Source organism: Acanthochromis polyacanthus, chromosome 19 (assembly GCF_021347895.1).
Source record: "Acanthochromis polyacanthus isolate Apoly-LR-REF ecotype Palm Island chromosome 19, KAUST_Apoly_ChrSc, whole genome shotgun sequence".
NCBI classification, from domain to species: domain Eukaryota; kingdom Metazoa; phylum Chordata; class Actinopteri; family Pomacentridae; genus Acanthochromis; species Acanthochromis polyacanthus.
The window spans coordinates 26,089,270-26,112,376 of NC_067131.1; the positions used below are offsets into that span (position 1 = coordinate 26,089,270).

The window sequence follows — 23,107 nt, forward strand, 5'->3', positions numbered from 1 at the left end:
ATGAGTCAAAACTGTGTAACCTGTCAGTATTGCATTTCTTCTAATGAACAATCATAAGCAAATATGTTATAGACTGAAAATATAAGTCTCAACATAGAAACTCAACAAAAGATAGTACACCTGTGATCACTAAAAGAAAGTTGAATACACCTGGGATTTCTAATCGGCCAAATAGCATGAACATGGTTACACAATAAGCTGTGAATAGCTGTTCGATAGAGTGTGTCTACCTGTATATCTGCATCATATCAAGTCGACAAAAGTATTTCAGAAGAGCAATCATCCATTTCAACAATGATGATGATTAATAGAGTAAATTCCCTGTTGAAACTTTTTACATAAGGGCAAACAGCCTACTGTGTAACCTAGAAGAAATACAGTGAATGTCAAGTAATGCAAGTTTGAATCATTTTATGGATATTGCACAGGAGTGTACTGACTTGTGTTGTCTGCTGTAGTTTGTAGCGTCATACAAACTTAAACTCAGGTTTTAGAATATCATCAGCAACTCTGTCAAGGAGTCCAGAAACTTCCATGTGTTTTACCCAGAGAGATGTTTCATAAAGTTGCAGCAGCTGTTAAGCCAGGCTTACTTTAGTAAATCGGTTTAAATTAATCCAAACCTGAGAACAGCCCAGTTGTAGAGAAGCTAATTTTCACACTTATGCCACAATGAACAATAGGGTTGTGTTACTGGTGCTGCAGCTGATCAGTCAGACTGAAAATGAGTCTATCAGAAATGCATTTAACTATTTTCTGTCTGAAAGTGGAAAGTTAATCTGTTAATCTGACAATACAACTTTTGTTTGTGTATGGTTAAAAATGAGTATGCTAGCCAGCTTTATGAATGTTGGTTGATGTGTTTTTGGACTTTGGACAACACTTGGGTAGTTGTTGCCCTCTACTTCCAGTCTTTATGCTAACCTTTCTGAGAATGACATTGAACTGTTGGAGACAGTGTTATGAAACATCTCAGTTTTATCCCCATGAGTGAGAATAATAACCCTAATGTCAGGATGTTGGGTTTAGCTTTTGCCAGAGCTAACCTCATCTCATGGCCTTCTTCAACAAATACACTGAGTTAGCTTAAAACCCGTTAAGCTTCGGTGTTCCGCCCGCGGAACACTTTGAGATCTGCATAAGCATTTCCTTAAATGTCTGAAGCTGCAAACGCAATTATACAAACACTATACACCGATGGAAAGCTTAGATTCTCATGAATCCGCCGGTATAAACCACTTTCAGATGTGATTACCACAGCGGGTAATATAAACACATTTGTCCGACAAACAATGAATATCCATCCATCCGATCTCTATACACAGCTTCAAAGTACACAGCGCGACTCACATTTCCGGGTTCATTATTACATACAAATGAAAATATTCCACAAAAAAACGGCCATAATCCAACCTTGGACATCCAGACGAAACAAGCCAGTAAAATATTTTGTCCAAAACATGTCTTGAAGCCGGTATATAATCCACGAATAGGTCCAATATTCCCTGTATTTCTCGTCATATTTTTATTTACAAATAAAATATTAGCGATTTTTTTGTACTGAAAATGGCTGGAATTGACTGCAGCTTATAGGGTTAATTCCTTACTCTGTGCTCTCTCAAACCCTTGCACATTTTCTTGCACATTGAATAAGTCAACTGAGCATGAACCTGAAATTTGTAAGCTCAAATAAATAATTAATAGAGTGGCAACTTCTCTTTAATTTATCTCTTATTTCTGTGCTCAAGAAATTAGAAGACTAATATAATGCCTTAAATGTGCAGCTCTGTGGAAGTGAGCTATTGCCAGTGCATCAAGCTTAAACTTGGTTTATTTTTCTGGTATCAGTCAAACCAGGATTTTCACTGTCAGCCCTGTTTATTAGCCCTCTCTATGAAACACCTCTCTGGCTCAGGGTATTAAGTGGCACATTTTTAAAAAGTGAAATGTGCATACATCTTTTCAATTTTACCCTATTGAACTCATCCTCATCCTTACATTTTATTCTGTTTTTAGGTTTTAAATGGGCCTTCATACAGACACTAGTGTTAATTAAGGATGAGTCAGATCACTCTGTTACATATTGTAAGTTAGACACAGGTGTTCACTTATATGTCAGCATATCCCAAGTTTGATGTCAGTGCTGCCATCAGCGGCGCTAACCTTCAGCCTAACATTGATGACAGTGTACATGTGATGTGTCCCAGTGTTGCGACAGCTTTAAGTGTCTTCCCAGACAGAGGGGGTGGGGGACGGGGGTGGGGGTGGGGGGGGGGGGATTTTTTATTTCTCACTTCTATGGTGGATTTTTTTTCTCACCAGTGTAAAGAAACAAATGGACACCTTGTAAGACACGGGGAGCACCAACAGTATTTGAGCACTGTGTGTCGTCTGCACTAGAAATAAAGATTTACTGTGCTACACTGCATGAGTCATTGCTTTCTTTTTGTACAGGGCTGCAACATTTAGGATCCTGATGCCATATTCTGTTCATTCAGTTTTATTTATATAGCAGAAATTCACAACATATCAGCTCAGGGAACTTCACATAGTAAGGTTATATTAAAGAGGGAGAGACTCGACTCATTCAAATGATTTCCTTTGAGCAGCACTTGATCACTGGGATGAAAAAAAAACTTCTTTTTGAGGGAAGAAGCTTCCAGGGGAACCAGGGAGGATGGCCATCTGCTTTAACCAGCTGGGATAAGACTCAAGGAGGGAGAAAAAAGACGAGGTGATCCTGAGCAGTCCTAACTAAAAACTTTATCAAAGAGGAAAGTTTTAAGCCTAATCTTAAAAGTAGAGAGGGTGTCTGCCTCCTGAACCCAAATTGGAACCTGATACCTGAAGGATCTGTCTCCCATTCTGCTTCTGGAAACTCTGGGAACCACAAGTAAACCTGCAGTCTGAGAGTGAAGGGCTCTGCTGGGAGGAAATTGTACAATAAGGTTTTTGAGATGAGATGGAGCTTGGTCATTAAGAATTTTGCATGTTTTGTTTTTTCAGTTTTTTCAATGATTTTTTTTTTCAGTTTTGGAAACCTGAAAGGATTCATGTGACATGCATGAAGTGAGCCATTACAGTCATATTTATATGAAAAATATATGTAAAGTCTACAACTGCATTTCACATTTTGTGTTTAAAAAATAATTTACATTGGCCTGCAAAAGTATTTGGGCACTTAAGCCACATAAAGGTAATGGATAAACAGTTCAGACTGAAAAAGAGTCAAGTTTTACATCCAATCACAATAATGATGTTAATAAATAAATCACACTTCATGCAGAATAATTTAGTGATTTACCTGCAGTTTTAGTCTTGGTTGGTCTTAGCTTAAAATCCCCAGACCTCTTTCAATGAAACTGAGACAAAACAGTGTAAAAACTAATTTGTGTCCAAGCTGTGACTGACAATGGTGCTATCTTATTGAACAAATCATTTCTGATAAGTGGTTGGGCAAGATCCCTCACTTAATCTCTGTTCCCCAAGTTTCAGTGAATGAACTAGTGTCTTTATGTTAATAAAACAGCATTAGCAGACAGCTGTGTGTAGCAGACATAGGGGTTTACAGATCCATTCTGAAATATCCCAAACTGCTCACAGACTTATTAGGCTGCTCTGATAGTGTCAAACATGTTAGGATAATAATATATGATTCTTTGCAAACAATAGAATTAACTTTAGCTATGGATGGTACAACTGAAAGCAGTTCTTGCTGAAGAATAAACAACCTGTGTTGAACACATCTTCCTAAACATTTTCTTATCTAAACCTTACGGTTTTGCTATTCTTACTGTCCAGTATTATTAGCATTACAGCAGGTTGTTGTACTAAAGTCTTTGTTTCGTGTCTATCTGCCTCTCTCTGAGATTGTGTGAGCTGAACATCAGAATGGTCCCCTATTAGAAGTGCATTTTTATGCGTTCTCAAATTACATTCTCATATATCTATTTCAGGAGAAAATATATGTTGGTGATTTTCTATTGATCAAATATCAGTGTTGCTAATATGTTATGGTATGACCTTGTTGTAGCAGGATAAGTCCTGCCTAAGACCAGTTGTGTCCTCTCAGGTAGTGCTGGGCGGTAAGCCAATCGGAGCGCACCCACCAGCTATAGGAGTGTTTCACTGACGTCACACACCCGGGTCAGTAAGTAGCTCAGCGCCATATTGAGGGGCAAACTTATATATTTCATATCACTTGAACTCAAATTAATGAGGTTAATTAACCATATTTTCATAGTTGTAACCAACCAGAGTGTATCTAATCTCATTGTTTTACCAATGCTGGGCTTGCGCTAGCCGATGCTCCACGGCGCCATTGGTGCATCGTTTTGCTGGATGGTGGTCAAGATTCGGGTGGCTCCGACCATTTCCGACGCCTACTGAGAGAAAAAGTTTGTTTTTCTTATAATATCGCTAGGGCGTTTCGAAGAAAAAGTAAGTCGAACCCTTTTTTGTTGCTTTTTGATTGCGCCATCCAGCGGGGCGATGCGCCAATGGCGCTGTGGCAATCGGCTAGTGCAAGCCCAGCAATGACCAGCTGGGAGAGGCAGCTAGGCTCATAGACTGAGGTGGAGTGGGGTGGGGGTCAGGTGGGCTACTTCGATGTGAATGGAGACATTAATTTAAACTGAATGGGAGCTAAAAAAAAAACACACACGCACCAGTCATGAAGTGATCAGAGCAAATCCTTGTGTGACGAGAAGGTATGAAGTCTTTCCTATTGATCCTGGCAAGCCAAGTGTGGTGCCTCAGCCGGCTGAGTTTCCTTGTCTGTTCACCCTCGACAAGCCTTATTGTGGGAATTCTAAAGAAGCTCCGTTTAACTGGGCTTTCTGCCCTGTCGTGGCAGCCGTGGACACAACAGGCGTGAACTATTCTTGTCCCCAGTCACACTGCAATCTATATTTATCTTGCTCAATACTTATCTTGCTCGCTGACTCCCGACCACAACAATTTCAACACTCGCCACACAATATGGCGGACCAGCTAATAGCCCGGAAGTGTGACGTCATCTGAAACCTATCTATAAGAGCTGGGGGTGGCCACCTGTTCTCTCTTTCTCTCTCTCGCTGAGGCTGAAGCTACGCCCCTTCCGGTTGCTCGCTCAGGTCTGTAGTTTTTGTCTTTTTTATTGACCAAACTTTTCAGGAAGTAGATGAAGAATAATTAAAGCTCTCATGTAGAAGTCCAACTTATTTTGGATCCTTGTGGAGAGTTTAATCTTAGAGTTTGTAAAGCTGTTGAGTTTGAGTCACATGGATTGTTTTGACATTAATAACTGAGTGTGGGAATATGGCCTTTTATTTATTGTGATTATTTTTATTTGCATGATTATTTGGTGTGTGGCTTCCTTATATAGTTTGTTGTGAAATTATTGCTTGATTTCTGTGTTAGTTTGTTAATTTTCATGTTTTGTTGTGCTGTTTTTCTTTGCATATTCCTTTTCTTTCCTTCTTTCTAATGAGTTTCGGCCATGCCCACTACCTGCCGGCATGTAGCAGAACAGACTGTGGACATTGGTTGAGCGCACCTGGTGCTAATCAGTTGATTACGCAGGACTGAATCTGGGACAATGACTGCAAATAAAAGAGACAATCAGAGAGCCGGAAGGAAGGAGACAGAGAGAGGAGGAACGGGCAGCGCGGCAGCGGAGGTGAGCAAGGCCCGTGGCGGTGTGAGCCGCAATGGCGAGCCGCGGACAGACAGGCAGTGCAGCGGCGGCAGAAGCAGCGGTGTACGTCAGCGTGCAATGGGTAGCACGATAGATAACCGGGCAGAAGCGACGGTGAATGGCGGTCTGTAACGAGCACCATGAAAGACCATTAGGCTGAAACAAGGGCGCACATTACCGGCACAGAAGCAGGACGACCGAAGAGCGAGAGAGAGACGCACGGGAGCCGTAAAGTGGGGCCAGGTCTGGAACGCACAGCGGTGCTCAACGCGTGTTTGCGGCATACTGGGCGGCTTGGATATCGCCGCCCAGACCCAGTGAGTCGCCACACACGGGAGGGAGATGCGTGGGTCCTGTTATTACTTCCCCCACTGGCAGATCCTCTCTTTCTCCCAGGCTCCAGAGCCTGCGTGATCGCGAGGCGCAGCGCCGTGGCCCCGGACTGGAGAAGCTCCCCTCAACCCAAAGAAGAGGCCCCGCATGACGAGTCCAGTGGTCACCCATCTATTAGTGACTTTATTTTAAGAACTTTTAGTCTGTTAAATTTTTATCGTTTATTCTTAAATGTTGTTTTTTTTTAGATGAATAAATTTATTGGAAAGGAAAAAAATGTTTTTATCCTCTGTCGTTATGCACTGCTCACCTCCGGGTTACGAACCTCTTTTAAAACGGGTCCTAGTCCCTTACTAGGTGGCGTTGTCAGTTTTAATTGTTTCGTAATTCAAACTTCTAATTTAATTCTATTTTAAAGGCTTAAATCTGAGGCACATACCCCACTCGGCCGTGACAATAAAATTACAGTTGTGTGTTTCTGTCATTTAGTCTGGACTAAACAAATGACGGCAGCATGAATCTCAAATGTCATTATGAGGAGTCTGGATTGAGGTTTCTCACTTGATAATGACCAAAACATGAAATTTAGGTTTGTTTAAAAGAATTTTTCACGTTAAATCTTTGAATGTTGACCTAAAAGGTTGGTTTCAGGAAGTATTCTACCTACAAGGTCCTCACACATCCACCTAAAAGGAACATTACACCAAAATCCCCGGACATGCACCTAAAATGTTGGTTTAACATACCCTCACTATTATTCCATCCAAAATCCTCAAAGGGACCTGAGGGGCTGGTTAAAAGGAATATTCCACCTAAAACCTCAACTAGGACAGTAGGTGTAGCAGCGACCGCAAAAAGAGGTCCTCTCTGGGTGGAAGAACAGCGTCCAGGTGGCAGCTCCCTTTCTGCTCTTACCTTACTAAATTCAAGGTCCATGGAGGACTCCAGTAGTTAATGTTTCCTGCTGCAATCTTCTTTTTCCAGCTTTCTTCCACATCAGATCACTCCCGACCCGGTTTTTGTTGACGTTTTTGACCCTTTTTCCGAGCTTTGACCAATCCGAGAACATAAAGTACATCATCGGCATCGGCGGCGTAACCAACGGAGGGAAAACCAGCCTCACCAACCGCCTGATCAAGAACCTGCCCAACTGCTGCGTGGTCCATCAGGATGACTTCTTCAAGCCCCAAGATCAGATTGAAGATGGCTTTAAGCAGTACGATGTCATCACTGCTCTGGACATGGACGCCATGATGAGTAGGATCTACGCGTGGCTGGAGAACCCGGTGAAGTTTCATGGCGTTAACACCCTGGACACAGAGATGGTCCCAAAGTCTGACCACAAGGAGGAGGAGGAGACTCACATCCTCATTGTGGAGGGCTTCCTGCTTCACACCTACAGGCCTCTGATGGACGTGCTAAACCAACATTACTTTATTTCCATCCCATATGAAGAATGCAAAAAGAGGAGGTGCTCTAGGAAGTCCACGGTGCTAGACTCCCCCGCCCTGTTCGATGACCACATCTGGCCATAGACCTGCAACACAAGAACATCTGTTCACTGTGAAAGATTGAGAGCAGCTTTTTGTGATTTCTATGCAGAACACTGTTTGCTGAGCTGTGCACTATTAAATGACTTACTATGGAATATTGCTTCTATTTATTATTGTTCTCAGGTTTACTGTTAAATGCATAGAGTGCTACTTACTGTATTTTATTGTATTTTAAAATTTACATTAGTGCACAGAACATTTCAGATTATTTTACCACAGATCAAGGGTACAGATTGTAGTTGTTCACTGTGTATTGGGTAGTACTCACTTTGATTTAGACTGATTAGTATACAGAACCCTATGATGTTTATGGTTTACAGCTGAGAACTTTGCTAAAAGTACAGAATATTATTTCTTATTTTAGGTGTGATAATTGTCAGTAAACATTCTAAGAAGTGGAAATTGACAGGGTTGTATATAGAGCTGTTCTTGCACAATATTTGTCACTTAATTGCCCTCAGGATACTGTGGTTGAGCCTACCAGTTTTACATAACAAGCAGATGCTTCAGCTAATGATGTTTTAATTCACATAAATAAGGAAACAAGTCTATCTTAATTTGAATGTTTACAGTCCAAAATGAAAAGGCCATAAACAGCTATTCTATTGGGAGAGCCAAAAACATGAAAATACTTTTTTAAAGCAAGAGGTCGGTTGCATCTTTCATTTTTTCTTACAACTTTTTGGTGGCCCCCCAAAATATCTGTTGTACCCCTCTGTCCCCCCCCACTAAAATTAATCTGGATCTGCCTCTATGTACGGACACTGAATCGCCTAACCTAAATATGTAGCGGGTGGTGGGAATTGATGGGACTCTGAAACAACCCCACAATTTAATCATTTGTTCCTTGTATCATTTCTGACATAAAAGTCTCAGTGGATTTGTGGCATCGCAATCATGTGATCGTCAGCAGGTAGCTGAAGTAGTGTTCACTTGTTTTCATAGTTTCCGTGACGCTGTGTTGCTATCTCGCAATGATACGGAAATCCTTCACAAATCTGGACTATAAGCCGCATCACTGCCAAAATATAATGAAGTGGTCATTTCTGACCTTCTCTGAAAATTTCATTCAGATCCGTTATTCCACTTTTGAGTAATGTTGCACACAGATGGACAAACATACCGCGATCGTCACATAATTCCACCGCGTGTTCCTTGGAGGAGTAAAAATGTAACAGTGTAATATACTAGTGACAGTATGATGGGAGTTTTGGGAAACTGACTAATGTGTAAATGGCATGATTTTGAAAAGCGCTGATTTATTTCTATGTATAAGCTAGTTTGTTGTAGCTGTTGTTTTTATAAGCGTTGTCAGAGAGGAGTTAAAAATATTGGGTCTCACAATAAGCTCACAGCAGTTAGTGTGCTGCTGCTGGTCACTATAAGGCCTGCAAGGTTTCTACAATACCATAGACTGTATAATAAAGATGGATGTACCTACCGTGACGTCACCCATTGGTTTCTGCACTGAGAAAATGAAGCCACTTCCTGGTTGCCATCTTGGATTTCTGGAGCCAAAGATGAAAGAAAGATTCTCAGAGGACGTAGCCGGAGAGCAGTGATTGTTCAGACTGACTGAGAGTCCCACCCACATTTACCGGTTTCTGCTGTTTATTGACACTGCCGCTAACAACATTGGCCTCCAAAAGTGAAGATAAACTCTAAACTTTATTATACAATCTATAAACAATACTAGCATACAGGCTGTGTGAACTGAAACCACTGCAAACAAGTGAAGTTAGTCAGTAGAACCGCTACAGATGTGTTGGTATTATCTCAATCAGGCATGTTCATCCATCTGTGATGAACCTTTATTAGAAGAAATTTAACATTTCTAGATTTAGATTTATTTAGATTATTTATGGCCCTTTTATCGGTTTAGTTGCATCAATAAGAATGATAATCATTTCAGATGAAATGTCTTCAGTTAGCTCCTATGTTTGTGTCTCAGCATCTCTGAAAACGCTTTATGCAGAGGTCTCCTCTATCCAGCCCATCCCCCACACAGTCCTCTCCTCCACAGCCACGGGCCACTGGCCTCAACCACTTCAGCAGCAGAGAAGTCAGAAAAATTATGCAGACGTCCCTGATGTGAACATGACCTATTTCCAAGCCCTACAGAAGCCTGCAGACCTGGATGTCTTCCTGCTGCACTGCCCATAGCCTGCACCTGCCTACATGACCTGCTATATGCACATAGTTCAAGATTGCTACAGCTTTAATTTGGTTTTATAAACACATATTCATACATATTTTTTGCAAATCAGCTGAACAAATATCCAATCTTTCTGATGCACCACTTCTCCCCCTGGACATATTTCTGTACCTTCTGAGACCAGCTCCTATTTATACATACATACATTCCTCATCATTTATTTGTACAATCTTGATAAATTATTGAATTTGTTTGACAGCATTCTTTGATATTGACCATGTGATTGAATAAAAAAATAAATGAATGATTTAATGAAGGTGTTTTTATTCTCCATGCTCTGTCAGGAGTGTAACATCTTGTAGTATGACTTTGGCAGAAACTAAAGTGTGCAAAAAGTCAAAAGAATGAAAAAAAATGCTGCCTGACCCCAGGCTTGTGACTAGTTTAGAACAGATCCAGATAAACCAGAACTTGGGGAGAAATTTGGTAAATTGTTTGGCAGATTTTTTTTCAGACAAGGACATAATATTTTTTGATGCAGGAGGGTTAATACATCACAAATTAGGAGGTGACATGAAAGCAAAAATCTATTTTTGAGTGAAAAACTGCTTTTTTTTTTTTTTTTTTTTGCATATCTGGCTTATTTTAAGACACCTAGGCTTGACAATCCTGGTGAAATACAGCTTAAAATATGTTTTTCCAGCTAATTGTGAGATCTCAATATTCTAAATGTCGTATCTTATTTCAAAAAATCTCTCCAAGCCATTTTTCACTTGTTCTATTGGCAGATTTTTTGACTTATTTCAAGGTAAAAGTTTTTTTTTTCATGCTTTGAGAGGGGGATTTTTTCCAGTGCTGTGTAATATCCCTTAAATGTCACGATTCTAAATGCTATATTTTACAGTACTTTTACAATACTTCTGAAAAATTTGCTGCACAGTACTATAAAGAAACACTTCTAATTTTACTAAATGTATTAAAGGTCAATATAAAGTATTTACACATTTCGAAGCACCATGATTTCAAGTTACTTTGTTAAGCAGGAAGACAACAGTTGTGTAAAACTACATAAAGTGCATAACATTTAACAATCACATTGGTCCTGATGTGATCCAGACTGAGACCCTCCTGACCACTCAGTGATGAGTTGTACAGTCTGATGGCCACAGGGACAAAAGAGTTCCTGAGCCAGTTGGCGGAGCAGGTCAGAAACAGCAACCTGGAGCTGAACACACCCCTCTGCCTGATCACAGTCCTGTGCAGAGGATGCTGGGTGTTGTCCAGGATGGAGAAGATCTTCTCCAGGATCCTTCTCCCTGCTGATGATGCCAGAGAGTCCAGCTCTGTGTTGACCACTGAGCCAGATGTCCTCACCAGTCTGTCCAGCTGAGCACCGTCCTTCTTTTTAATGCTCCCTCCCCATCAAACTACAGCATAAAATAATAAATAATAAAATATTTTCTGGGTAAGATATACTACTAATAAAAGATGATATACTTATGGCAAATGCTATGAAACGCGTGTGAACTACATAATAATGAGGGTTGTAGTAATCACTGATGTTTTGATGATATTGTATGTGTGCTGGAAGATTATATATTGTATTTCTGGTTTAAAGACAGATCATGTGCTTTTTAGAAAATTATATAAGGAATACTCAAAACATAACGGTGCAAATTGAAGGCAGTATAAAAGCCCTGCAGAGGACAGTCAGGGGGACTGAGAGAGTTATTGGAGTTTCCCTCTCCTCTGGCCAAGAACTCTTTCAGAGCTGCTGCAGCATTGTCAGGGACTCCTCACTTCTTCTCTATAAACTCTTTGAACTGCTGCCACCAGGCAAACGTTTCCAGAGCATTGAAGACAGAACCATCAGACTGATCAACAGCTTCATTCCACAAGCTGTCAGAATGCTGAACTGCTGATACAGGTATGCACACACTTCTGCACCTTAATCTAATTTTAGGGTTTTTAGTTTTAGTTTCAGTATTTAAATTATTTTTCATTCCACAAGGTCACTTTAACTGTACGCACTTAATAACAATTTAACTGCCAGTTTTGTAAAATGACGTCTTCGGGGTTTGCATATGTGTGTGGGTTGTGTGACTGAATAAATGTGGGTGTCCTGAACTTAACTGCTTTAAATTGGATCCTGGAGAAACACCCTCTCATCTTGCCTGCACTACCGTTGTATGTAAAGCTAAATGACAATAAATCTTGATTTGATTTGATTTGAGGCAAAGTCTGAACATGTCTGGGCATGTTCTCTGCAAAACATGACCTAATGATAACCTAATGTTCTCTGGAGGGTGTGATCTAGGGGTGAAATATGATAACCTGATGTGAAGATCTGACCAACAGATTGAGAAAAGTGTCATGGTGTCAAAACTGTCTCTCTAAAAATGCGCCCTTAGCGTGGAAATAAATGGCCGACTCTCACAGCACAAAAAGCGATGCACAGCTTAGTATCTTCAGTAATTCCTGTGGTGTTATCACTGCTAGGAATTTCTCCTGGATTTTCTGTCGACTCTGAATGCTGACTTCTCCTCTTGATTTCTGAAGATCTTTAAAGAAACTTTTCAGACATTTGAGCCTGTAAAGATGGAGTATGTTGTGTTAGTGTAATGTGATACATTTAGCTAATATAACTGTCAGTGGAAACGCTGAATCATGTTAATGTAATGTTTGGAAAACTTAAATGTGATTAAACAGTAATGATAAGGTTCTGTGTTGTCAGCAGGCCTGAATATCTGAAGTTAAACTGAATTAAACACTAAATCTACTCTCTAATCGTTAATGATGTTTAGTGACTGGTTCACATGTTCTAGTGCTTCTTGCTGCAGTGCAGATTGGACAAATAAACTCCAAGAAAATGACAAAAGCAGTGATCAACACTGCAGTTATTGCATTTAAATTGCAGCACAGATAAGCTGAAAGATAAAATCCTGTCCCCTAAATGTGAAGTGAATACAGGCTTCTATTTCTTTCAGTGCTTGAAAAACTATATGAAATAGGAAATCTTTCCAGATCAAATGAGCCTCTGCTGTTGGTGCTGATACTGTGACGTCTGTCTTCATCTCAGGTGTCTCATGTTCACTGTGAGGATCTTCTGAGTGAAGCCACCAGAAGGAAAACCTCATCTGGTTGTGAAGAAGGACACTGAATGGACGACATCCTCAGTGAACCACTTCCTGTTAAACTTTCACTTACAGAAGGACAGACCAACTCTTTTAGTCATTTATTATTCTCTATTCACAGGTTCCATTTGTCACCTTTAACATCATCTCTGCTGATTTTGCATAAATATAAAAAAATCCATGTTATTTATGAGGCTGCACAGTAGCTTGGTGGTTAGCTATTTCACCTTGCAGCTAGAAGATTCACATTCCGTCCTTCCCGGGATCTTTCTGCATGGAGTATACACGTTCTTCCTGTGCATGTGCGGGTTTTCTCCAGGTACTCTGGCTTCCTCCCACAATCCAAAAGCCGTGCTGAGGTTAACTGGTGATTCTATATTGTCCGTCGGTGTAAATGTGAGTTGCTTGTCTCCATATGTAACCCTGTGATAGATTTTTGACCTGCCCAGGGGTCCAATGCCTTCACTCTAAGTCAGCTGGGATAGACTCCAGCCCCCCGCAACCTTAATGAGGATTAAGTGATGTGTAGGTGATGAATGGATGAGTGTCTTTGGACTGTGACGTTATTGTCTTCCAAAGAAAACCCATATTAGCAGAAATAATTGTACGTTCTTCTTGCAGAGTCTTATTTTAGAAGCACATCATCTACAGGATGGCAAAATTTAAATACTTTTGGTTTCTAATTTGAGTTAAATATGAGGTCATTATTCAATCAATCAATCAATGTTCGAAACAGACTTTTCATTCATTCATTCATTCATTATTCTATTGGATGAAGTCCATGTGGAATCTTTTGAAACATTTTGTCTTGTGGTGCCCTCTTGTGGATCTTTTCAGCATCACAGTCCTCAGTCAGAGAAAGGACCATTTTACACTTGCAGTTAACGTGAATACTGACACCCATCAGCAGGTTTGTTTTTCTTTTTTTTTTTTACTCAAACATTATTGCTTTTCAATTTGTTATCGTAGAACAAACATACATACAGTGAACATTTCAGTGAGGTTCCAACAATTGATATTACAACTTTATAGGACTTTACAGTGCAAGACTTATTTACTGCGTCCAGTGGTGGTGTCTCTGTTGAGTTATACATTCAGATCATTTGGTCCATTTTACTGCAAATTCTGATAGTTGAATTCTCAATATATGTGTGAGTCTCTCCATCCCAAATATCTCCTCAACAATGTCTTCCCATTGGCTTAGAGTAGGAGGATCCTCTTTGTGCCACTTCCTAGTGATAGCAGTCTTTGTTGCTACTAACAGAATTTTGATCAACTAACAATCCTCACTTTGAACAATGTCTTTTGACAGGTTGTTTAGATACAAGACCGCCCACGTGTTTGGTATTTCATATCCCTGTATTGTCTTCAGCTCCACCCAGACTTCATTCCAGTATTCACTGATTTTTTTTACATCCCAAAAAATGCACAATGAGCCGCATTCTATTCTCCACACAATCTCCAGCATGTCTGTCATGTAGATGTAGAGTTATTTCATATCTTTGGGATAATAAAAAAATAGATTGTTTTTCCAACAGAACTGCTTCCATATTCTGGAGCAGGTGGCTGTTTCCTGTATTCTACATATATTAAACCAGTTTTCTTCTGTAAACTGTATTTTGCTTCCTTTCTCCCATATATCTCTGGTATACAAGGTGGAGATCCCTCTGTTCCTCACTAACCTGTGATACAGTACTGATATCGTTCTACTCATTCTGTTCTTGTATGCCTTGTACAAGGTCTCCATCAGTTTATCTGGCTCATGAAGGAGACCTGGTTTTACTGCCGATAAAAAAAATCAAAACAGATCTCAATTTTCCAGGCAGCATTCTCTCTTCAGTTTTTGAAAGGGCTTAATTTGTCCTGTGTCCATCATCGTCTTTATGCCTTTGTTCACCAAATTTACTATCAAGGATCCCTGGGGTCATAAGCCACCCAACTCAAGATTTTGACTTCCCCCTCTAATTTGTTTTGCCTGATCACTGTAAACTAGATTTCCAAAGTGATTGGGTTGAGGATCATTTTTACATTTTTCTTAAATACATCCTTATTTGCAATCACACTTAGAACATGACATTCTTCCAATTTCAGTTCAATCTCTTTCCATCTTGCGGTGTATCTTCTGTTGCACTAATATACCACGGGTCCGTCCCGTCCAAGTTATGGTGTTGCATTTGAAGTTATATGTTTGTTGGCTTTTTGTGTTGGAGAGCTTTAGCCACAGCAACTTTATATCCTGAGTAATAGTTGTAGGATTCTAGCATGTGTCATGAGTATAGGAAGACATTTATCTGGTTGTTTAAACTGATCAAGACATAATCTGCAAATAGCCCTATTTTGTGTTCTGAGCCTGTGACCGTCACTCCATCGATGTTTTCATTTTGTCGAAGTGCCTGAGCTAATGGTTCAATAAAGCTCGCGAAGAGCATCCTTGTGTGGTAAATCTTTCTAGTCCAAACCAGTAAGATTGACATTTATGTTTATTCTCTGCAGTTTATTGAATCTGTACCAAAACTAAATTCTTCTAAGCAGGGCTATAAAAATTTCCACCTGACGCTATAATAGGATTTTTCCACATCCAAACTAAATATCACCACATTTACTCCTTTTCTTTGTGCTTTGTGAATTATGTGTTCTTCTTGTATTGTCTTATGTTTGGTGTCCTCTTCTATTAGTTCTGGCATAACTAATGCCAGAACTAATAGAACCTCTTTCATGAAATTGATGTACAAATCAGTATTCAGAATTGATATGGGTCTACAGTTTTCACAGCATTCTTTGTCCTTTCCCTCTTTGTGCATTACTGTAATTATAGCCTCTTTCCATGAGGAAGGATTTTTTTTAAAGTTTCATTGAATGTTGCCAGTAATAAAGGGTATTGTTTTCTTTTAAAAGTCATTCGGCTGGAAAGCCATCGCTCTCTGGGTCTTGCTTGATTTTAGTTTTTAATAGCCACATCCAGGTTTTTTCAATGATATATGAATTTAGAGTTGCATTCTGTATTTTTCCTATTTTTGGAAGGTCCAATGATTTGAAAAAAAGCTTTCATATCGACTCCTCATCAACTGATGCTGATTGTGAGTAGAGTCTTTTCAAGCTGCTTGAGTTAGCAGGAATAGGTTGAGTTAGGTTAGCTTGTGGGACTGCTGCTCTTTTATTACCTCCGCCAGGAGGTTATGTAATCACCGGAGTTTGTTTGTCTGTCTGTCCGTCTGTGTGTGTGTGTGTGTGTGTGTGTGTGTGTGTCTGTTTGTCTGTTAACAGCATAACTCAAAAAGTCATGGACGGATTTTCACCAAATTTTTACAGGATGTCCGGAAGAGCAAGAGTAAGAATTGATTAGATTTTGGAGGTGATCCAAATCACCGTCTGGATCCAGGAATTTTTGAAGGTTGAAGGACAATCGAGAGATGGCCTGGCGGCCATCTCTCAATTGGACAGAGAGATTCTTACTCTTGCACTTCCGGACATCCTGTAAAAATTTGGTGAAAATCTGTCCATGACTTTTTGAGTTATGCTGTTAACAGACAGACAGACACACACACACACACACACAGACGGACAGACAGACAGACGGCATGGCGGAGGTATGCGCTCTCCGAGTGCTTTTCTAGTTCAGAATGTGTTCTTGCTGTACGGATTTGCCTCAACAGCAGCTGATATCTGGCCTCAATGTGGGTCTTATCAGCTCCAGAGGTGGTGTAGTTTGTCTTATTCAATGCTGTTGTTTTGCCTGTATTAGCATGCATTTTCTCTAACAAAGACATTTTCTTTGGACAACAGTAAATCCAAGACTTTATAAGACCATGCAAAATGGCAGAACACTTTTCATTTTTCTGTTTCACTTTGAACAAACCTCAATATTTGGCATTTGTTTTACAAAGTTGTATGAAACATATGTAATAAAACATCAGTTACTGGTAAAAAAACAAACTTGTATTTCTTTAGAATCATGACCATCTGAGCACTTTTTGATAAATCAGTAGCTGTAGCCCTGATTCACTATAGAAATTTTAATATGTGTGCAACATTATTTTCATGGATTTGGATATATTACTCAAATTCATGATTATGGAAGTTACTCATGATAACCCGAAGTATTTATGTGTCACCAGAATAAAGTACAGCAGCTTAAGTAGGTCAGAACTGGCTCGGTTGTACTCATGCTCTTTACAATAAAACGCAACATAACTCATCTGATGTATTTGTACCATTTATAAAGGCACAGCATTTACACACTAAGGTATTAATTTTACACACCTGAATTTAAGACCTACTGGGATACAGAGCCAATATTAGAGGATAATTATGTCATTTTAACCTGCATGGCATAAATCCCATTCATGTGAGCTTGCTATCATTACCTATGAGCCACAATTGACAAATGGCTTTAAAACAACCCTAAACCAGAATTAATACAATGTGTCCTAAGGGTTAAAAGAGGAGAAGGGAAGGCCACTTTATTATTTATCATCTGAGCTGAATAGAAAAAATACACAAAGCAAATTGTTTCCAGAGGGTTTGTACATTTATTAGAGAAGAGTGAATCAGTAAGTTGAACAAAATAATACAATACACGTAGTCAAAAAGCCAAAGGACATTTGAGGCACTTAGCATGAGGGAAGATTCAGCCGGCTGGACAGGAGCACTCCACTGTACATCATCAGTTCAGCATTTCACAAATGAACCTTGCAACACAACATATGCTGTGACAGAGCATCACCCTCCTAACAGCTAAAGGGCTGAGCTGTATATACCGTCTTTATGTGATGGACTTTGTTTTCTGTTCACTTTTAATTTTAGGCTTGCGTAACTGACGTAAATAGCCGATCCAAGTAGTGGATCCCTTAAAAGGAGTGTTATGTAGTTATCCCAGTGCTGACCCCACTTGTACTGTTAGAAATCCCTAAAACACTTTTTTCTTTTTTGAATTTTCACGATAAAATCAAATAGTTCTTTGGCCTGAGAGAAGCAAAGAAGAAGCAGAAAGTGAAACCATGTGGACCAGCCAGAAAAAACTGTAAAAGGAGGTCTGGAGTTAATTTGGTGTGTGCATCCATTCGGCTGTGAACAGTTCAAGCAGTCTGTATGAAGGGGTGAAATACAAAAGCAAAGATGAGGTGGGCTGACAAATTAGTAAAAAGAAAGTTATCATTGGGTTATTGCACTAAATATGTACTGAACACTCCGTTATCTGTCCTGTTAGATCAAAACAGACTGGTGCTAGATAAAGGAGTTCTGTGGGAAACAACTTTAAAAAATTAACTCAAACTGACAATAAATAGCCCTGCTGATGACTGAACACAAACAAACAATGTAGTCAATGATGGTGAAAAGTGGACCCATGGAATATTAGCCTGGCTTGCATTGTTCAGCCTCCTTTGCATATTGAACGGAATTAAACTTTAATTTCCAAGGTTCGGTCATCAAAAATACAACGTCCATGTCCTGTTGCTATTATTAAAATAAAAAAGTATGAAAAATGTAACATTAAAATAAATGTATGTACAGCATACTGGACTTGATGAGAATGAGCAGATTTACAGTTCAGCATTAATACAATGAAAGGTGAAAGTTAATACAAAATCCAAACACAGATGCTCCTACAACAACTAAATGTGTACAGAGCATGAAAAACAAACGATAACAGTAGCTATTGGGTCAGCTCTCGCCGTATTCGACAGTAACAAGAATGTTTTTATTGAACCACGAAAAGTTAAAGGTTTGAAAATGGACTTTTCTGTCCTTATCTTGGGTCTCTGGGCTCACCGATCTGTTTTGTTCTATAGCTAACCTTGGTCAAAAATACAGTTTCACAGTATTATATATCATGTATTCGTGTACAATGTAATTTTTTTTTTCTGCTGTCACATTTCATACTTCCATTAAAATGTTAGATGATCTGGGGGTGATCCAGCCAACCTTTCCCATCATAAAACGACATTTGTCCATATTTTAACCAGCACTAGCAGCAGTAACAGGCACAAGAGCCAAAAACATTGTTTCTTTTTTCCCCAGAGAGCTGTGGTAGTGGCCCAAGCGGCTCAAACGGAGCCATTTTGTAGCAGGCAGCCGAGTTTCACAGGGCTCAATAATATTGGCTGCCAAGTTGCATTAACTGACCAGATTTGGACGAGCCAACCATTTGATGCGGTGAGGTTCCCTAATCTATAAGCACATTTTACTCTTTCTTAATAAGAATCCTTTCTATAACTGGTTGGTGATACAAACTCAAACACATAGCTCCTCAATGTTGTCCCAAATCTCTCCTAGAAGATATGTTCATACATAGATCATTTTAAACATTAAATAAGTTTTGAGCATAATTTTATGGAAATATGAAAGACTCGATAAAATATCTGACAACATATTTCACTTGTTTTCTACCAAAATACTTTCAAGTTTGCTTTCCTCTTGGAGTGATTACAGCATTAGTAAACTTGGATGGCTTAATCATGGGTCTTGTAGGACACTGGCAGCTCTTGGGTAAGGTTAGAGAAAGATCTGCTTAGATACAGAAAATACTGACTTGAGACACAGCATGTTGTCATTTAACCAAAACCACAGTCTTTCCCTAACCTTAACCAAAGTACTTTTGTTGCCCAGACCACAGATAAAAGTTTGGAAGTGAACGTGACCTCTAGTGTTAGAGTCCTGCAGATGGTACAACACACAACCGCATAGTCCATCCATTCATAAACATAATTTGTGAGAATTTGGGCTGCTGGCAGTCATCTCATACTCACGACTGTTTGTCTTCTTGGACAGCAATACTGTTGTCATTCACTTAGCTTCAAAAATTGCTTCCATTTTGCTTTAAAAAAAAAAGTATATCAAGTTACCGTAAAATAAAAGTTGGCTTCATGTGCAGTTTTTCACATTAAAAACCAACAAGTAATTCAGGTGGAATAATTCCTTTCTTTTCCATATGGCTCTTAATTTGAAATACATGCACAACAAAACTCTTGTTTTGCTGACAGTGACTCAACAATCTAAAAAATTTAAAGTGAAGGCAATTAGAATTTTGTGCAGTTATTTGTTAATTTCATATGTCCTCCTATTTTAGAATTTACAGTAATATGTGAACCAAAAGTTGAAAAGATTTGTTCTGCTGGTCAGATAATGCAAAAGGCCTTTGCCAACTACCCCTTGATCTTTCATTGTTCCTAAATAGCATTTTATATTTAGTCTAAAATGCTTTTATTTCATATATTTTTTGATGATTTATTTTAATTCACATTTTCTGTGGAAACAATTACGTAGCCACTGTTGAGCTCACTTAATGGCGTGCAGGGTATAAGAGAAAAGATAACACTATTAGTCCCACAGTGGATAAATTTGTAATTGGCCATAACTGCTGCCAATCAAATGACAAATTATCAAACCATTGCATCAACTCCTGCATCTAGAAGTTTTGGAAGTAGATGTCAAACTCAAGCTATGTGACAACCTTTGACAATGACATTCCTAGGCCGTTGTTCAAATTTTGAAGTCTGAAACATACTTTACCAACAGCTTCTTTGATAAACCTACAAAAAAAAAAACCTACAGTTTGAATTCAAAACCATGTGACCTTCAGGATTCATCATTAAATTCAGAAATAAAACATGGATTCACAAGATACATAAAGTAAGCACAAGCAAACCGCCTGGGCTGCTGACAACAAAAATTAATTTGCATGGGAACTGCATAGAGTGTGCACTGGTTATTTGTAATTCTCAAATATTGACAGAAAATCATGAAGCATCCTGGTATGAAGAATACATGATTTCTGCTTTCTGCAACAAGATTTCAGAAAAAAACATTTATTTGCAACACCAGGCAGACGAAAGAGACTGCTGTGAACAGTCACAGCTCTTGCTATGCATGCTACAGGTTAACAAAATTCTGACAACTGTAAGAAACAAACTGTAAACTAATGCACACAGCAGAATAGTGTAAAATTATACCCTCTTCATTTTAATCATACAAAAAGGAATCATTTGGACCAGAGCATTTTTTCCCCATCACAAGCGAAAAACGACTTAATTTGTCTACAAGCTTTAGAGTTAGCTATACAAATACAGCTTCCTGTCCTTGTGTGCAGGATAACAAAATATACAAAAGCCCCTTAATCTACACCTATGTTGCTTTTAAAGTTATGAGCAAAAATGACAAACCAGATTAATATGAATTTACCTGAGTAATTTAATCCAACTCTGCATACAGCCTTTGCTGATACTGTCCCCTTTCATTCAGCCAGTGCTCTTACCACAACTTCTAATTACAGTGTACCATTTTCACAGTTGAATTTAACATGGGCATGAAGAATCATGCATGCAGTAAAGAATTTCTCAGAATATGAACCTCTTAAAAGATAAACTATGACTCAGGTATTTACATGGACAGAAACTGAACAAACATTAAGTGGAAGGTTATTAAAAATATACAACTTCAACCATTCCACCTCAAAAGGACAAAATATAAACCCATTTGGAAGTGGTGGAAAACCTTTAGAAGAGTTTATTCCAGTCTCTAGTTGCCTCCATGAGATGCCTCTGGCCATGGCCAATCCAATCTTCTTGGCTGTGGAAGAGCCGACCACAAAACCAGCAGTCAAACACCACTGATTCTTGTCTACAACCTGATAAAGTCTTCACTACCTCGTACTTTTTTTTGCTTTTTTTCTTCAGTTTCAGTTTCAGGAGGAATCGCTCTCGGACAGAACTCTGAACTGGTCGAGGTCTTGGAGAGTCACTATGAGAGGATGCACCTTTGGTCAAGGAATTCTTCCCTAGAGCACCAAGCTCAGAGAGTGCTTGGATTGTTTTTTGAGACAAAGAGACCTTAGTGACCGCACCTTTGTACCTGTTGACTACCTTCATAATGTTGGCCACTTCAGGAATGTCAGCATCTGGATGGTTGAGCACCACTACAGGCTGGTATCGACGAGGGCATTTGATCTGCTGTACAGAACTTAGTGGGGCAAGTCTCAGTGTCCTTTCCACTTCTTTGGCTACAGGCTTCCATAACATAGTCTCTTTCTCAGTTGGTACTTTATTTGACAGTCTTCTAGCCTTCTGCACTGTTGTTGGAAGCTCATCAAATAGGGCTTTCCGGCGCCTTTTCCTTTGGCTTGGAGGCCGAATTGGCCTTGGGGCAAGGATTCGTTTTGCCCCTTCACATGGTTGTACCTTTACATTCATCTGAGAAGGAGACATGCACAATTCCTTGGCACCTCTCTCTGCAATATTTTGCATGGTGACCAATTTCTTTACTCCGTTGGTAGCAGTTACATTAGTTTTGTTTGAAGACACCAGGAAACACTGGGTCTGAGGTCTGGTGGCCAGAAACAAAGGTTGACTGCTTGATGCTGGAGCGGCACTTGTAAGAAGACTACCGGTGGGAGTTACAATTTTAAATATAACTTTAGAGCTTTCACTGTTTTGACTGCACTGCGTCCCAGTCTTCCCTTCTTGGTTGTTCAGAAGCAGGCCTGATTTGGATGGGGAAATGTATCGGAGCAAGAATGCTTGCCGACCACTCTGCAATGTGCTGGGGTTGTCTGCAGAGCTTGCAGGCATAGCCAAAACTGGTCGTGAGTTCAGTGGGAGCTGGGTACTTGCCAGACTTATGCCAGGAGTACTTGGGGTCTGAACAAAAGGGACGGACCTTTGTACTAAGTAGCATGTTGGGTGTGTCTTTGCCGTTTTGTCTGGAGGTGTATTATGTGGCGTACTTGAAAGGATTACGGGACCTGTAAAACCTGGACTGTTGATAAGGTAGTGATTTGAAGTGGTGGTAACACCTGGTTGAACAGCAGAGAAAAAAGTTGTCCCCTTTTCAGCAGTTCCTGGCTTTGCTGCTGGTAAACCTATCTTCTGGCTGCTCGGAGTAAAAGCAACACCACAGGTGTTACTTGTTTTTTCCAACCCTGGCTTCATGTAAGATACATTGATCTGAGGATTTGCAGAGTCTGTTATAAGTTTGAAGCCTGGAGTTGCCTTGACCTGCACTGGCATAGCAAATCGATTCTCAGTAGCCCTTAGGAGTACTGGTTGCTTACCCTCTGGCAGCTGAAGAATTCGCAAAGTTGTTTTTGTTTGTTTTAAACAATCATTGGTTGCACATGAAGATCCTGTTCTTTCCTTGTTAAGTTGTTGGGTAATAATTGCATCTGAATGTTCTTCCACAAAACTGCCCAAGCTAGCTGAACTACTCTTTGTTTCGGTTTGTTTTATGCATATTGGAATGCTGTCCTCCTCAACTTTAATAA

General features: G+C 39.6%; 1 protein-coding gene across 1 annotated transcript; it reads left to right on the plus strand.

Moving 5' to 3' along the window:
* Positions 1–6,933: 6,933 nt before the first annotated feature.
* Positions 6,934–7,651, plus strand: LOC127531201 (nicotinamide riboside kinase 2-like; the record flags this gene model as incomplete). Its single annotated transcript, XM_051939998.1, has 1 exon — positions 6,934–7,651. A coding segment is annotated over one exon (612 nt), but the record flags the coding sequence as incomplete, so codon positions are not given.
* Positions 7,652–23,107: the final 15,456 nt, after the last annotated feature.